Here is an 18,925-nt window from a genome sequence, read left to right as displayed (position 1 = left end):
AATGGTACACTATGGTTATTTTCAACCCAGCGCTGGGTCAAAAATCTATGAGCCTAGCCGGTGGGTTAAATTAATATTATTATTAATTATTAATTTAATTAATCCAGAAAATGTTTATATTTGACTCAACAGTAGGTTGAAACAACCCAGCATAGGTTTAATTACAACCCGAGGGGCTGGGCTCGTGCCTTTTTTGCCAACAGCTGGGATGAATGTAACCCAGCATTTTTAGAGTGTACATATTAGGAACCATTTAAAGGGTCCTTTATTTCTGACAGTGCTCCTTCCTGCAAAAAAAAAACAATCCTATGGCAAGAACAGTGGGCAGTGGGTGTGCCGTCTGAGATTCGTGGATAAAAGAAGCTTCTGTGCAGACAGGAACACATCAGACATCTCTGCTCACATGTGCCGAGTTAAGCTCCATTGGTTTGAACAGACTGAATGTAGCCTGCTATCCCACAGCAACCATCACTTTTCTGACAGCGACAAAACACAGCATGAAACAAAGAGATCTGCAGAGACCAAGCCTGCTATTCATTTGTTTAGCCTATGGCTTGTCTCCATGGATCAGTTATGTGTAGCCTGTACCTTTCACTAAAAACTCATTTTTAGCAGTGGAGAGAATTTTGATGTTGGGTCCTTTGATTTGTTCTTACTCACCGACTCTGAGCTTGAAGTCGTTGAAGGAATGTTTATTAATAACATCAAGTTTCCCCACCAGTGCAAAGGCAAATTCCACCATAGTGCCGATGTGCATGTACTGCCTGTCATGTTCCTGAAATACAAAGCACAGAAACATGATGTACTTGCCTTAAAGACTTAAAAGTTATTCAAGAAAAGTCTTACAAGGAAACGATTTGGTAACGCTACAATAAGATTTGTTTACATTAGTTAATGCTCCAGATCAGATTTATGGATTGATTGATAGATGGCTGGGTGGATGGATAGGGTGTACTGGATGGATTGATTAGATTAGATCAAATCAGATCAGATTGACAGATGGACTGAGAGATAGGTGGATGGATAGATAGACGGAATGTACTGGATAGACAGAAAAAGTAGATGGATGTATTGGATTAGATTATATTGACATATGGATTGATAGATGGATGGAAGGATAGATTAGATTAGCAAACGGACAGACAAAGCAGGCGGATAGATAGGACTAGACTAGACTAGACAGATTAGACTAGACTAGACAAGATAGATTGGACTAGACTAGACTAGACAGATTGGACTGGACTAGACAGATTGGACTAGACTGACTGGACTAGAGAGACTGGACTACACTGACTGGACTAGATAGATTGGACTAGTCTGACTAGACCAGACAGATTGGACTAGACTGGCTGACTAGACTAGACAGATTGTACTAGACGGATTAGACTAGACTAGACTAGACAAACAGGGCTAGACTGACTGACTAGACTAGACAGATTGGACTAGACTGACTATACTAGACTGATTCGACTAGACAGATTGTACTAGACTGACTATACTAGACTAATTAGACTAGACAGATTGGATAAGACTAATTAGACTAGACTGATTGGACTAGACTAGACAGATTGGACTAGACTGACTAAACTAGAAAGATTGGCCTAGACTGACTAGACTAGACAGACTGGACTAGACTGACTGACTAGACCGATTGTACTATACTGACTATACTAGAAAGATTGGACTAGACTAATTAGACTAGACAGATTGGACTTGACTTATTAGACTAGACAGATTAGACTAGATAGATAGGACTAGACTAGACTAGACAAGACTAGACAAGACAGATTGGACTAGACTAGACTAGACAGATTGGATTGGACTAGACTGACTGGACTAGAGAGACTGGACTAGACTGACTGGACTAGATAGATTGGACTAGTCTGACTAGACCAGAAAGATTGGACTAGACTGACTAGACTAGACAGACTGACTAGACTAGACTGACTGGACTACACTGACTGGACTAGATAGATTGGACTAGTCTGACTAGACCAGACAGATTGGACTAGACTGACTAGACTAGACAGACTGAACTAGACGGATTAGACTAGACTAGACAAACTGGGCTAGACTGACTGACTAGACTAGACAGATTGGACTAGACTGACTAAACTAGAAAGATTGGACTAGACTGATTAGACTAGACTAATTAGACTAGACAGATTGGATAAGACTAATTAGACTAGACTGATTGGACTAGACTAGACAGATTGGACTAGACTGACTAAACTAGAAAGATTGGCCTAGACTGACTAGACTAGACTAGACAGACTGAACTAGACTGACTAGACTAGACTAGACAAACTGGGCTAGACTGACTAGACTAGACAGATTGGACTAGACTGACTGACTGGACTAGACAGATTGGACTAGACTGACTGACTGACTGACTAGACTAGACCAGACTAGACAAGACAAGACAGATTGGACTAGACTAGACTGACTGACTAGACTGATTAGACTAGACAGATTAGACTAGACAGATTAGACTAGACTGACTGACTGACTAGACTAGACTAGACAGACTGACCTAGACTAGACTGAACTATACTAGACAGACTGGACTAGACTAGACAGACTGGACTAGACTAGACAGACTGGACTAGACTAGACTGCCTGGACTAGACTGACTAGATTAGACAGACTGGACTAGACTAGACTGACTGGACTAGACAGATTGGACTAGACTAGACTAGACAAGACAGATTGGACTAGACTAGACAGACTGGACTAGACTAGACTGACTAGACTAGACAGATTAGACTAGACTGACTAGATCTGGATAGATTAATAGAAGAATATATATTGATGGATGGATGGATGGATAGATAGATTGATTAGATTGACAGATGATTGATAAATGGATGGAATAAATGAATGTAATTTATTCCTCATACCTGTGTATACTCTGGCCCTGGTGTGGCATTAAGTCCCGTGGCTGCCATGTATGTGCTTCCAATGGTCTTTATTTTCTCCACTCCACTAAACTTTGGCTTTGAGAGCAACTGCACAGAAAAAAATGAGATAATGCCATAACTATAGCAGAGTACACATCAAACAAACCATCATCAAAACTGCATCGTGATAAAGGACCGCATCACGATAATAACAATGTAGTTTGGCAAAATGGGATTCACTTTTAAGGCTAAAACACAGCATGCTTAAACATCAGCAATGTCACAGACAGAAAGCAGAATTTGTACAACGTCTTCAAAGCAGTTCAGTGGTCACGAACTTTGAAAAGTAAAAAGAAAATGCAACTTTGTGTACAATACTAGAAGCCCCACATTACCTCATCAAAGTCTGCAATGATCTCATTGAGCAGTCGGAGACACTCGAGTCCCTCCTTGTTGACGTCTGATTCCGTGTAAAACTCTTTGAAGTCCGGGATGGAAGCAAACATCACACACACCAGGTCATATGATTGATGATACAGATCCTGTCATTGACAGAGGAGAAAGATGCTCTGCGCTCAATATCTCAAGAATAACTTCAACAAAAAAATAAGAATCTATATAAAAAGCATGACATTTTAATCATGACCTCTACAAAAGTATCTATTAAAACAGATCACATCCAGCAAATAACTCAAATATATAGTTCTTTTAAGAGCATCACATACTTCTGCATTAGAGAACTCCTGTAAAATAAGTAAAAATCAACCCAAAGGTACCATGTTACCGTTTGGGTGGCCTTGGGACATCAAACAATAGTGTAACGGTTTAACATGTACCAGAGTATTCTTCAGCAAGTACCTTGAAGTAGTATGTAAATATACACTCACCTAAAGGATTATTAGGAACACCTGTTCAATTTCTTATTAATGCAATTATCTAATCAACCAATCACATGGCAGTTGTTTCAATGCATTTAGGAGTGTGGTCCTGGTCAAGACAATCTCCTGAACTCCAAACTGAATGTCAGAATGGGAAAGAAAGGTGAATTAAGCAATTCTGAGCGTGGCATGGTTGTTGGTGCCACACGGGCCGGTCTGAGTATTTCACAATCTGCTCAGTTACTGGGATTTTCACGCACAATCATTTCTAGGGTTTACAAAGAATGGTGTGAAAAGGGAAAAACATCCAGTATGCGGCAGTCCTGTGAGTAAAAATGCCTTGTTGATGCTAGAGGTCAGAGAAGAATGAGCCGACTGATTCAAGCTGATAGAAGAGCAACTTTAACTGAAATAACCACTCGCTACAATCGAGGTATGCAGCAAAGCATTTGTGAAGCCACAACACGCACAACCTTGAGGCGGATGTGCTACAACAGCAGAAGACCTCACCGGGTACCACTCATCTCCACTACAAACAGGAAAAGAGGCTACAATTTGCACAAGCTCACCAAAATTAGACAGTTGAAGACTGGAAAAATGTTGTCTGGTCTGATGAGTCTCGATTTCTGTTGAGATATTCAGATGGTAGAGTCAGAATTTGGCATAAACAGAATGAGAACATGGATCCATCATTCCTTGTTACCACTGTGCAGGCTGCTGGTGGTGGTGTAATGGTGTGGGGGATGTTTTCTTGGCACCCTTTAGGCCCCTTAGTCCCAATTGTGCATCGTTTAAATGCAACGGCCTACCTGAGCATTGTTTCTGACCATGTCCATCCCTTTATGACCACCATGTACGCATCCTCTGATGGCTACTTCCAGCAGCATAATGCACCATGTCACAAAGCTTGAATCATTTCAAATTGATTTCTTGAGTTCACTGTACTAAAATGGCCCCCACAGTCACCAGATCTCAACCCAATAGAGCATCTTTGGGATGTGGTGGGACGGGAGCTTAGTGCCCTGAATGTGCATCCCACAAATCTCCATCAACTGCAAGATGCTATCCTATCAATATGGGCCAACATTTCTAAAGAATGCTTTCAGCACCTTGTTGAATCAATGCCACGTAGAATTAAGGCAGTTTTGAAGGCGAAAAGCAGTCAAACACAGTATTATTATGGTGTTCCTAATAATCCTTTAGGCGAGTGTATATGGTAGTCATTATTTCATGTCATAAATCACATTATAATGTATTACTACCTACTGTAGTGCTTCTGTATAGCTCAGTGGTAGAGCATTGTGTTAGCAGTCCTAAAGATCGTGGGTTCAAATCCAGGGAACCCATATAATGATAAAAAATGTATACCTTATAAGTCATTTTGGATAAAAGCGTCTGCCAAATGCATAAATGTTAATGTACATTACTCATGTCTTAACTATTAAAATTGATATAGTAACGTGTTGCCAAATGAACAGTACAGTAAGTGAATTGGAACGTAGCCCAGATCCATTTCCTATTATTCCACACAGAAACCTTCTTACCTCATTTTTCCAGTTTCTTGCCAAGAAATGTTCTGCAACGTGAGCCGGCAGAACGTTCTCCAGCAGGACGCGATTGAGGTTCTCCATAGTCTCGATCTCCTCGCACTCCTTCTTGAACTTGTTCTTCCACAGGAAATCCAACCTACAGTAATATTCATTCTGTTACAAGAGGACACAGAGGTGAAGAGACTGGAGGTCACCGCGCTTTTCTTCAGTGACAAACACCACACAGATCAATTCCATGTAATGAGAGATCACGTACAGTAGAAAACTATATGAGCTCAATATTAGATACCTTCATGTGTAAATCTGTAGAACAGGTGATAAAAACAAGAGCTATCCAGATTATTGATGGGAATAAACAACATACACTGAACCAGACCACATATTACACTTTCATTTATTTGTCCAGCTTGAGAAGCATCACAGTTCGACCCCAAGGGTCCTTGATATTTATCGCAAATAGGTACAGAAAACTTGTTCCTTCAATAAACAGACACATGGATCTGTGATCCGTGTAACACGAGCCGTATGAAGGAAATCAGAAGACTAATGGAAAAATGAATTAAATCAACACGTCTGGGTGAAATGACGTGACTGAGTGTTGCTGTACAGAGACCCTGAGGAGAAATGAGAGTGACCCTGAATATCAATCTGCTGTTTCTGCTATCACATCACTACATCCCAGACAGCAGACGACTCCGGGCCAGATGCACAATGAACCTGTACTAAAACTGCTAACTTCAGCGCAGATCCGACCCAGAGTCGTCTGCTGTCTGGATATTTCAAGTTAAATACTCTATTAACCCTTGTATTGTGTTAAATTTTTGTGACGATTTTAATGGAGTGGGTCAAATTGACCTGCATTGGATTCCATGCAATTCCCTAATTAAAAACGAAAAAGAATTGGGTATGAACAGGACAATTTTAGTATCACTATTTGTCACACATTACAAACATTTAATATCAAAAAGTATGATATTTAAAAATGCATTTAACCACAATTTTAACATGTTTGTTTTAACAAATGTTGAAAATAAATTGTTGTAACGTTTAACATTTTAAATTTTAATGCAACATGTTTTTTTACATAGCTATGTTTAAAACATCCTAAATAAACAATGTAATATTGTTGTGATATTAAATTAAGCTTTTCATTCTCTAAACAGGCTCATATTTTGTTCTTGAGGCTCATTGTACAAATTCAAGAAATCACTGTTTACATGATGTGCACACATCAAGCATGTGCTTTCTGATTTCTTGCATTTTAATGGTGCTTGTTTTGGTGTCATGTTTTGTGGGGCACAACTGGCATCACCTGTATTCATCTGCTACATAGTATTTTATATACATTGAGAATAGAAATTATAGTTCATATTTACTTTTCTGTGTCTGAGGAAGTCTTTATCAGTACGGAAAATAAGAAAAGCTTATTTTTCCTCTTCAGAGTAGTAAAACACCAACATATATGCAATAAATGTATTTAGTTTGTGTCTATACAGTTTCCTTGGATCTAAAAAATATGGGTCAAAATGACCCGCAAATATCAAAATCGTAAAAAAAATATTCGTGTTAAAAAAACACTTCAAAACACATCAGTGTATCCTCACTTTGTATGCATGTTCATGGGCCAAAATGAAAAAAGTGACCAAATGTCTACAAGAAAAAGACAACTTAAAGGGACACTCCGCTTTTTTGAAAATATGCAAATTTTCCAGCTCCCCTAGAGTTAAACATTTGATTTTTACCATTTTTACCAATACATTCAGCTGATCTCCGGGTCTGGCGCTAGTACTTTTAGCATAGCTTAGCACAATCCATTGAATCTGATTAGACCATTAGCATCGCGTTCAAAAATAACCAAAGCGTTTCAATATTTTTTTCCTATTTAAGGCTTGACTCTTCTGTGGTTGCATCGTGTACTTGGACCGACGGAGGGTTGAAAGTTGCGATTTTCTGGGCAGATGTGGCTGGGAACTGTGCTCTCATTCTGGCGTATAATCAAGGACTTTGCTAATGTAACATGGCTGCAACAGGCGTTAGTGATACTACGCATTGCCCAAAAATAGTCTCCTTAGTATCTTTCAATAGCAGGGGACTATTTTAAGGCAATTTAAGGTAATATCACTACGCCTGCTGCAGCCATTTTACGGCAGCAAAGTCCTTGATTATTACACCAGTTTGAGAGTATAGTCCTAACCATATCGGCCTAGAAAATCTTTTAATTTTCTGTCGGTCTTAGTACACGATGTAACTCCAGAAGAGTCAAGTTTTAAATAGGAAAAATATTGAAACTCTTTGTTTTTTTTTTGCGTCTAATCGGATCCAATGGACTATGCCAAGCCATGCAAAAAGTGGTACAGCCAAACCCGGAGATCAGCTGAATGGATTCCAAAACAATAAAAACAATCAAATGCTCAACTCTAGATGAGCTGGAAAATGAGCACACCCTCAAAAAAGTGAAGTGTCCCTTTAAAGCAACACTAAAGAGTTTTTGCTCTTTGCTCCCCCTACAGGTTAGAAGCGTAATTGTTCATTACCACTGTCGTAAATACTGCAGCATAACTGGCTCTGATTGGATTGTAGTTCTGCCGTAAAGCAAGTTTTTGTAGTTTTCACTCAAACTACAGGACCAACGGTTGGAAACTTCTTTAGTGCGGTTTTGGCCGATAGAGGGCTGCAAAGCGAATGTGAAAGTGCCATTCACCCTGTTTTGAGTGGATGAACCACTGAAACTTTTTGGGAAACGTTATTTTAAGGTAAAAAAAAACTCTTTGGTGTTGCTTTAAGCAGTATTTCATATACATAAATAGAAATGATAGCTCACTTTTACCATCTGTGTCTGTGAAAGTCTTTTTTAGTACTAAAAAGAGTGAGTAGAAGCATTTTACCCCCATGTCAGGATAGTAAAACACCAATATAGCAACAAACATTAAAAACATATATTTAGTTTGGGTTGCTTTGGAACAAAAAATATGCGGATCAAATTGACCCCTGGGGCCTCATTTATAAAATGCTGCCTAAAAACCATCCTACATTTGATCTTACGATCATTTAACAAAAATGCGTAGGTGTGATTCATAAACCGAACGTACGCGCACAAAACGTGCGTACCCCTTTCAAATCTATAAATCGCAAATTAACTTGAACTTGTGCGCGCAGCCGAGCTGTTTCAGATATCCGCCTTTAAGCGATGCGTAATTAATGTCAGACATATAAAAGAGCGCTTGTCAATGTTTACACCCAATTTTAAACAACAATAATGGCTTAAATTTAAAAAAACCTGCAGCAAACAGACAAGCAAAAGTGCGTATGTCTGCTCAGACCCTGACATGGCGTTAAGCCCATTTCCACGTCAAAGACAGTTTTTATAATATTGACTTTGCCGTGGATTTTTGCGTACGCATACTTTACGATCAAATCTGTGTGTACGCATGCTTTATAAATGAGGCCCCTGAACATCAAAATCGTTACAAAATTATTTGCGTACACTTCGAAACATATCTGCATGTCCAAACTTTGCATGCATGTTCATGGCCATCAATGAGAAAAATTTCAAGAATAAAATCACAGGTTAACTGTTTTTTTCCGACAGCTTAAAAATCAAGACGGGTCAAATTGACTCAGAACATAATATAAGGGTTAAACAGTGTGATTTAATACGTACTAATTTTGCACAGCTTGCTCAAGATCAATATCCCAATGATGCATTCTAGTTCCGGTGGATCACCATGATTCCACATTGGAGAAAATGATCGATTTTACCTCTAAAACCCTCGTTCAATAAATCACTCTCAATGCAGGGAGAGACGGATGACATTGTGGGCTATTACTGGGAAAAGCACTTCTTGTAGATACTGTATGTGTGAATGTGGTCCAACACTACTGGACCTCTGAGACTGTTGCTCAAAACAGCAAAGAAGAATGGTGATACTGAATATAGAAACATACAGAAGGGCTTTTCACACATTCTCTGTGCGAACGTTCAGGCAAAATATTCACAGAGGGAATAAACTTTACACGGCACGGTGGGTTCTTACCACCTTATTAGCCTGCCATCAGAAAGAACAGAAAGTACAGACGATGGGGAGCTAAAGTGAGAATGGCTTTACAATTACAATTCACTTCAAACCCTTTTTGAAAGGGTTCCAAAAACACCATTTGACTCCCTTAGTACTTTTTCTCTGCTATGGGTGGCATCAACTTTGTGGTTACCATCATTTTAACAAAATGATAAAAGTGAATACGGGTGATTCTCACGAAAACTTGGTTTTAAAAATGTCAAGCATGAAAATGTAAAAATTGCTTAAATTAACTTTTTTTCCCACCAGACATTGAAAACAAAGTCTGGAGTAAATGGGAACATTCATTTAAAAACTTTTACTTATCATTTAACACTTTTTGTAACATAATTTAAAAAATTAGTCCTAAAAAATCTCATTACCGCAACAGTCAGAAACCATCAACACTGACATATTTTCAAAATGACATGACAAACCTGAAAGAACATAATTTGGAGATTCTGCACATGCATTTAAAATCAAAGTATTATGCTTCTATTAATTAAATTAACATTTAATAAGCATCTGTTGCGGTAATGATAATCAAAATGTCGTGTAAGCATTCTGACAAGACAATATTTCAAATTAACTGTAAAAAATGATCTTACCTGGTAGCCATCTTGAAGTAACTGTGCTTGGTCACTCAAAATCAAACTTTATTAAAATTCTGTATGTGTGCTTAAACTGTTCTCAAAAAGTGTTGCGGAGGATGAGAACATGAGGCATGGACACATCATTTTCCTAATTTTTCTTCATTATTATTATACATGAATATTCAGTAAATATTTTTTCTGTCATCTAAAGTAGTCTAGCAAAACATCCATTTATTTTTTTTCTTAATATTTTTGTGTTAATTTGATTAAATTACAACATAACGCATGTTCAAACACAGCCGGACACATTGCGGTAATGAGAATTTCAGCAGAAAATGAGATAAAATTTACAATTATAAATTGTTATGTTGAAATCACACATTGTGCAAGGTAGAACACAGCATTGTGTTAATTCTGATGCTTTTTAATGTTACTATATTACACATTTTAAAGCTAAAATCATTAGTGCCGTGGTGTTTCAATGGTTTCGTGAGAATCACCCATACAGGTTTAGAACAAGGAAATGATGACAGGATTTTTATTTTTGGGTAAACTATCCCTTTAAATATTTCAGCCCTTTAAATTACAACCCAGACCAGAGAAGACTCCGGGCCAGATCTGCACCAGAACTGCTCAGTTAGGCGCAAATCCGGTGTGGATCCGGCCCAAAGTCGTCTGCTCTCTGGAAACGTTTAATCTGCTGTATAAAAACTCACCTGTCTGGCTAGAACGAGTAGAGTGACAAAGAATATGAAGAGAGAGATAGAGCCCATTGTTTTCAAGTCTTTCAGAACTCCCGGCCTGGTTTGATGAAAGAGAGAGAGAGAGAGAGAGAGAGAGAGAGAGAGAGAGAGAGAGAGAGAGAGAGAGAGAGAGAGAGTCAGCATCACTGGTTTTTGGAAGCAAATCATATCATCTGTAGCTGAAGAAGGGTCAGCAGACCACGTCCACCCCAGCTGTCAATTAACAGTAAAGTCTGTGCTGGTTCACAGCATTTCATTTTCAACATCCATCTGTGATTCTCGACAGAAATCTGTAATCCTCAGAAAACTGTTGGGCGTAAAGCAAATCTTAAGTGTCGTTTTGTGCATTCTGTTGATGTTTTTGTGTCTTTTGTTGGGATGAATGAATATGCAGACCCACTTTGTACATTGTCCACATGCTTATTTCTTAATGGAAGCAGTAATAATGCAATTCTAAAAGAGACACAGAAGAAGTTTAGGCTGCTGGCCAACAATAGCTTTCACACTTCTGAGAATGCATTCACTTCAAAGGATTACTGACAAAGAGAAAGAGAGCGAGCAGGGTAAGAAAGATTTCTGTTTAAGATCACTCCCTCATATGACCTCAAACCAGCATTACAAAAATACGAAAGCTGCAAGCTCAGTGACTTTGAAGACGTTTTTAATAAAAAGAGAGAAAATAATAAAGCTCTGCATGTACACTTGGACTTGGACACTTGGGGTGTTTCTTTATTTATCATAACTCTGTACTCTCTGAATATAAGATCTCAAACAAAGAAACAATAAGTTTATAGAGCAATTAATGCATAGACTCACCTCTCCAGGGCTTCTGTTTTGTAAAGGTATTTGCTGTACTCGTCCAGTAGGGACGCATGTGTTTGAAGTATGATGACGTTGTATAGCACCACTGCCGTTAACATGATGAGCATCTTTAGCTCATAGTTGATCCTCAGGAATACCGAGCAGGAGATCAGGCCCAGGATACAGCTGTACATGAAGTACTGACGGTAGAGAAACACAACAGTTGACACGGTCATTTCTCATATCGTAACTGGATGTCCAACTAATACTTTACTGTAAAAACGATTTTTTACTAATATAAGCTAAATTAACTTTACCCACTGAATAGCAAGGGTAATTTAAAGCAGCGTGGCAAACCGTGTGCAATGCCGCGTAAACAATCAGTTAAGTACACTGACAGAATCAATTGAGGACTTTAATGTTGCTTTTGCAAAATACAAACTGTGCTTGAGATTAGATGTTTACATTGATGGATGAACAGAGTATAACTTAATTTAAGTATCAAATATAATTTAAGCAAGGAAGCGAAAGCAATTTTGAACCTACAGGGTTTGATATGGAGACAAATATTTTTCTTTAATATAAATGATTTTGCTTTACGCTTAAGCAATGTTAGTAAATTAATTTAAAAAGTAATATAAATAATAGAGTTGCGCAATTTTTAACACTATCGGCTATAGTCGATAGTCATGGCCAATATATCCTGTCAATCAACAGAAAAATGCATTGAATTTGAGATCTGTGTATAGAAAATGAAAAGAAACATCACTTGTTTAATGTTCAATATTAATGGTCATTATATGAATAAATAACCATAAATAAATAAATAAGAAAATGTAATCTTCAGTATTTAGTTAATGCAAGATAATATAAACACATAAATATCTGTATTCAACCCTGTATCACGACATTATGTACCTATAGTCACGTAAATTTGTGAGTCTTTTCCGTGACACCGACACGTTTTTCCGCCTTTTTCGTGATCGTATCACTTATTTCTGTTTACACGTCATTGTCACGTATTGGTTACTCAACTGTTTTGTCCTATTTTCAAACCATTGATGCTTTGGTTTAGGGTTAGATTTGGTGTTTGCGTTAGGATTTTATGATTTTTAAACCATTATCGCCTGGCATTAGGGTTAGAGTTGGGTTTGGGTAAGGATGTCATTTTATGTTAACTTAACCCTAACTGAAGTCACAATGATTTGAAAATAGTACAAAACAGTTGAGTAACCAATACGTGACAATGACACATAAACAGAAATATGTGATACGTTCATGTAAAAAGGTGGAAAAACGTGTCAGTGTCAGTGTCACAAAAAAGACTCACAAATTTACGTGACTATGTGATTTCGTGATACTGGGTTGCTGTATTAGCAGATGAATAATTAGCCTTTCGCCGAGCCCCGCCCCCCTTAGTTACTGTTGCTACTTCCGACAAACAAATGACCAGCGCGACAGATTGCCATGGCGGAAAGCGATATACCCGTGCGTGTCAGTGATATTTTTTGGCGCAATACCGCCGCGATTTCCTCCAGATCGAGGCAAAAGGGGTTACAGTATGCAGTGGAGGGATATATTCAAAAAATAAAAATATGCAATGAAGGAGACACGACTACTATCGAGGCTAATGCTTACCGGTCTCACGCAAGAAATGAGAAACCACATGACCTATAACTCAAATGCAATTAGGGTTGCCAACCGTTCCGTATAATACGGAATCGTCCCGTATTTGACACATAAAATTCTTGTTCCGTATTGAACTGATACGGAACGCAGTTTGTTCCGTATTTTATGAAAATTAATTCAGTGCAAATACATGACAGACACATAGCTTATAATATGTCAGCCATGAACAAAGACCGCGTCATTTGTATAAGAAAACCCTGAGGGTGCGGTAATTTCTCCCTCTGTTTGTCTATGATCAGCGTAGCGCTTTAACATCTTGCAGCTCCATCAACTTTTAATTGGTCGTTTCAGTCATTGTGATGTCACGTATCATAGCAACGATGACGACAAGTGACAACAGCGGGAAATGTAAAAATGGCTGCATCCGAGCAGCTGGCGAAAAAGAAACGAGCACAAAAATATAGAATTAAATGGGAAAATACCCGTGGCTGAAATGTGTGAGGGACAATGAATACAAGGCCAATTGTACCATATGCCGTCGCGGTTTTTCTGTTTGTCACGGCGGAGTGTGTGATATTAAGCAGCACGCATGAGGAGATAATCACAAGAGGAGCGAAAATCTGCGGGCACAGGATGGAGCAATGTCAAGGTTCATTGTCCGTCAGTAAAGTTAGGCTCATATGGTATGTAATTATGTGGATTTTTAAAACTCAAATATAGTTGATAAGAAAGTGTGCTCTCCCTCTGTTCCTGTGTCCCGCTCCCTCCCGTCTCATAATGTGTCAATCATTTCTGATGGGTTTCTTATTAAATAATTATGGATTTAGATAGCTCAAGGTTTAAAAAGTGGTGGGGTCTTTGAAGAGGGCGTAACGTTACATGTATTATAAACTTAACAAAACCATGGTTCATTGTTGGCATAATGATCATGATTGCCTTTATATTTCACATCTATGTGGTTCAGTCTCGTATACTTAATAGGCATACTTTGCTGTTCATTAAATATTTAGGCCTAAGAAGTTGTATGAAATATATTTATCTAAATTTATGAATTAGTTTCCACTATTTTCACCAGAAGTCTTCATTTCATGGGTTATTTTTTTTTTCAAAATTCCCTTCCGTGGGGGCATGTCACCGGACCCAGCCAACCCCCCCCCCCACACCGTTCCTTATTTCCATTTCAGAAAGTTGGCAACCCTAAATGCAATCAGCACAGCCTTGTGGACCAGTCATGCTCTTGCACTGCCGAGTAAGTTATCTTTCATATGGTATAGTCTATTAATGTCTATTGCGAGTAGCTATTTTGTTAAAATACAAGGATATGTTGGCTAGCTAAACCTACGTGTGTTTCAAAGCCATTCAAAGCTAACTAACATTTCTCTGTCTGTTGTTTTGAGGATAGCCGTTTTGAGAATCATAATGTTTTATTTATGGTGATAGATTTCACAAATAGGAAATTGTTTTGTCTTAAAAGTTGCAGGACAGATAATATAATAAATAAAACTTATAATATAATAAAATTGCACAGCATTTACGGGAGTGGGAAACTCAGGGGTAGGTTTTCCGTTCATAAAATGCTACATGAAAGATAAAACAAATTATTTAAAGTTGATTGTTAAGGGGGCTATGTTCGACTTTGTCGTAAACTGACGAAAAATAAAGTTGGGGAGCTGAAAGTCCCAACACAACAGCAGCTAATGTAGCTAGCGTTAGCTAACATGTTAACTAATGTTGGCAAAATAACTCATTAAATTTAGCATAGAGAGTAGGTTAACATTCTGGCAATTATATTCATGGTAATCATAACTTTGGTCCAATTTGTGTTCTTGCCCCTAGTTAGTAGATCTAGACCACACTGTAACTAGTTATCTGTAAGCCTTACCTTTGTGCAGACGTATTTATGCTTCGTAAATGTTCGACACATTTAACTGAATGGGGCAGTCCACAATGTTTTATCCATTGAATGGGGCAGTCCACACTGTTTTATCCATTGTATGCAACGCTCACAAACGCTGCGGGCGTGAATGTTTGTCGGAGGTGCTCGCATAGTAACGGTTGCTGTGATGTGTGATTGGACAATGGCCGTTTTGGGGGAGGGGCCGGCGAAAGGTCAATTGGCTATCAGTGGAAAAATGGTGCATCTCTAATAATAGTTTTATTATACTAATAAATAATAGTAAATAGTAAGTTTGGTTTTATCCCATGGTTGTGTAAATATTAGACAGAACCAACCATTGGGTTATAAATAAACCTATGCTGTGTTGTTTCAACTCAAGTTTATTTATAACAAAACATTTGTTCTGTTTAATATTAAGCATCACAATTATTTCCCCCATTGTACTTTTATGTACTTATTTATGTAGTCAGTTTGATTTATTCATAGCAAATCCAATTTTTCATTTGAAGCGCATTGTTTATATTTCCTGACATTTAAATCATTTGCATCAGACAGATATTAGCAATCATAGTCTCGAAGTTCATCTGGAAAGTTTGAAATGTTGTAAGGTGCTGTTATGAGCCGAAAATAAATTGTGCAATAGAAAAGAACTGAAACTAAAAATGACAGTAAAGACACACAAACACAAAACTAGTGAACACATACAGGAAGGTAGAAGGTGTTTTTGTCCAGGTAAGGTATGGGACGTCCATCAGGGTGCAGTAACGTCTCGTTTGATTTATTATAAACTTCATCTGTCAGCGGCAGGTTCTCTTCTACAAAGAACTGCAAGAGAAAAGAGAAATGTTACCTGAATGCTTTTGTTATGAAAGACAAATACACAGTGCACACGCCACAATGTGTCTCAGAAAACATGAAGTTTATTTAAATAAGTTCGGGAGGAGCATGGTCATGTGATCCAACCAATCAGCGTGAAGAGGTGCCTATAAATAGCCGTCCTCTGACAGTTTTTTGCAGCATCCCTCCTGCACCCCATCACCTCACTTTTAGCTAGTTTCATCTATCCCAGTTAAAGAGGGGGGAGTACTCTGGGTACTCTCAGAGCCCTCCCCTCGGACAGCACGCCAAATATGCTTTATCTCATTCCTTATCGATTACATGTTAATGCGAGCTTGTGAATATATAATTCATATAAATTATTCAACTGAGTAATACTATATTATTATATGCTTAATAAAAGTATAACATAAGTTGACCTATCAGAACCAGTATATAGTAAAGCCCTCTGTCATTTTAACTCCTATTGATATAGTAGAGTTTATTACAAAATTAAAATGCTTTTCTTTAGCTGGTCACAATATTGAAACTGACAAATATGTCTCGTGTTTGTTTACACGCAGTGACATATGGCACGAGCGCAATGGCCAAATTTGCAGACAGTGTGCAGATGGACACACATCTCTGCCAACGATCTCAAAATCAGGCCACTGCAGTTAAAACCTTCAACGTTTCTTGTTTATACGACCATATGCATACAAATATTGATATGAAAATTCCTGGATCATTGCCATGTTAACACTTAGTTAATGCATGTAGAGTTAACATTTAACAATACTTCTACATCATTTATTACCAATCTTAGTTCATGTTATTTCGACATTTACTAATACATTTATAAAATCAAGCATTGTAACTGTTAACATTAACTAATGCAGCACGAACTGAGATGAATAACTGTGTTGACTATAACATGAATAATACATACTATACTGTTCACTGTTTGTTTATGCATTTACTAATGTTTACCAATACAACCTTAATGTTAAGTGTTACCGTTGCGTACCATATTGAAGACAGCCATGACCAGGATGAGGGCTGTGGTTGCCATGGTGAGGGTGATGCGTGGCCAGGGCTTGTTGGCGATGATTCCTGACGATCTCAGGATCCAGAGCCAAGATGCAGAGGCTGTCTTATTGCACTGCTGTAGATGGGAGGCGTATGTTGGTCAACATCAAGTGTAATAATGCATGTGAATAAATTCAATGAGGGGATGAATCCTTTAACTTATGAGATTTCAAATAAACGAATCGGTAACACTTCATTGTCTTTGGTACACATGTTATTACTATAGTAATAATGGTAAAGTATGCAAATTGCATGCAACTAACACTGAACTAAGCTCTAATCTTAACCCAACCCTGTAGTGTGTACATGCATGTTGTTAATCATTATGATTCAGTATTTAAATGTATATGATTTATCAGAATCCGAATCTCTTAATATTACTCTTAATAAGGGATTTCAGTAAGCAAACTGAATCGTATATATAAGATGCAGTACTGTATGGCTCAGTAAGATGAAATGTATTGTTTGTGTACTGTATACCATGGGAAATAAGTATAGTCTTATCTGAAACTGTTTTCACAAGGTTATGGTGCAGAATGAATACATGATTCACTTCATTTCCTAAACCCATTCTAATGCTTCTACATTTGGGAAATCTTTATGCTTTCAGAAGAAGCTATCACAACATTAAACGCTGAGTATTTCTGTAATGTTTCTGTTCATTGCATTAACAGTGCAAATGGCTGTGGGTTCGATCGCAGGAAACACTCATGTATAGCTTGAATGCACTGTAAGTTGCTTTGGATAAACGTGTCTACCGAACGCATACAGTAAATGTGAACAAAATCTGATCAAGTGCTCAATGCATTCTAGAAACATTTGGTCAAACTGTATGAAAAATAAACTAAGTAAAGATTAAGCCAAAGAGGTACATTTGGTTCCCCACCATGTTCACAAATAACAAACAGCATAAAATTACCAAAAATGCTTTATTGTTTTGGGTAAAACTAGGGGCCTGATTGCCTCCTGCCGATGTCAATTATGTTTTGCAAATGAACACTTACCAGAAAATGGCCAATGAAGCAAATAAGCAGAATGACAGACAGTATGAGAAAGGACAATCCGAATGATATTCCCAATACTGCGGTCCTGAAAGAGAGAGAATATATGCACAGTATATATCAGTCTAAAGTATTAAGTCTTAAAGGAATATTCCATTTTCTTAAAAGAAAAATCCAGATAATTTACTCACCACCATGTCATCCAAAATGTTGATGTCTTTCTTTGTTCAGTCCAGAAGGAATTATGTTTTCCGAAGAAAACATTGCAGAATTTCTCCAACCCCAATGGACTCCAATAGAGCCCAACATTTAATACTCAACTCAACACTTAACAGTTTTTTTCAACAGAGTTTCAAAGGACTCTAAACGATCCCAAACGAAGAACAAGGGTCCCATCTAGCGAAACGACTGTCATCCTCGACAAGAAAAACAAAAAACATACACCCCTAAACCTCAACTTTTCGTCAAGGTCCGGTCCAGCGCGACCTAACGTAAATGCGTAGTGACGTAGGGAGGTCACGTGTTACATATATAAAACGCACATTTGCGGACCATTTTAAACAATAAACTGCAACAAAGACATTAATTAGTATCAGTTGACATACAACAACGTAGGAACGGTCCTCTTTCAAGACGCTTGTAAACACTGGGACGGAGTTTCGCGTTCGTCTTCTGTGACCTCTTGACGTCATGACGTATTGCGGTGACATAGTGGGGTCAGCTGGCGCATCACGACCAGATCTACACGACGAGAAGTTGTGCTTTAAAAGTGTATATTTGTTATTTTTCTTGTCAAAAATGACAATCGTTTCGCTCGATAAGACCCTTATGCCTCATTTGGGATCGTTTATAGTTCTTTGAAACTCTGTTGAAAAAACTGTTAAGTGTTGAGTTAAGTATTAAATGTTGGGTTTTATTAAAGTCCATTAAAATTAGAAAAATTCTGCAATGTTTTCCTCAAAAAACATAATTT

At 37.9% G+C, this 18,925-nt stretch overlaps 1 protein-coding gene across 2 annotated transcripts in view; it reads right to left on the bottom strand.

Annotated features, from left to right (window-relative positions):
* The window catches only part of adcy2a (adenylate cyclase 2a), a 165,292-nt gene that overhangs the window by 2,418 nt on the left and 143,949 nt on the right, over positions 1-18,925 (bottom strand). Inside the window, exons 15-23 of one of the 2 annotated variants that reach the window (XM_073871868.1) lie at positions 17,956-18,040; positions 16,890-17,027; positions 15,752-15,871; positions 11,536-11,720; positions 10,693-10,777; positions 5,323-5,481; positions 3,296-3,442; positions 2,901-3,008; positions 661-775 (exon numbers count right to left, since the gene is read on the bottom strand). In XM_073871868.1, coding sequence (XP_073727969.1) covers positions 661-775; positions 2,901-3,008; positions 3,296-3,442; positions 5,323-5,481; positions 10,693-10,777; positions 11,536-11,720; positions 15,752-15,871; positions 16,890-17,027; positions 17,956-18,040 — 1,142 coding nt within the window. Of the gene's footprint in view, positions 1-660; positions 776-2,900; positions 3,009-3,295; positions 3,443-5,322; positions 5,482-10,692; positions 10,778-11,535; positions 11,721-15,751; positions 15,872-16,889; positions 17,028-17,955; positions 18,041-18,925 lie in introns of those variants that run through there. The other variant, XM_073871869.1, reaches the window with a different exon arrangement.

Source organism: Misgurnus anguillicaudatus, chromosome 10 (assembly GCF_027580225.2).
Source record: "Misgurnus anguillicaudatus chromosome 10, ASM2758022v2, whole genome shotgun sequence".
In the NCBI taxonomy this organism is placed as follows: Eukaryota; Metazoa; Chordata; class Actinopteri; order Cypriniformes; family Cobitidae; genus Misgurnus; species Misgurnus anguillicaudatus.
The sequence above is the reverse complement of the archived record's forward strand: the minus strand, read 5'-3'. Positions and strand labels throughout refer to the sequence as shown.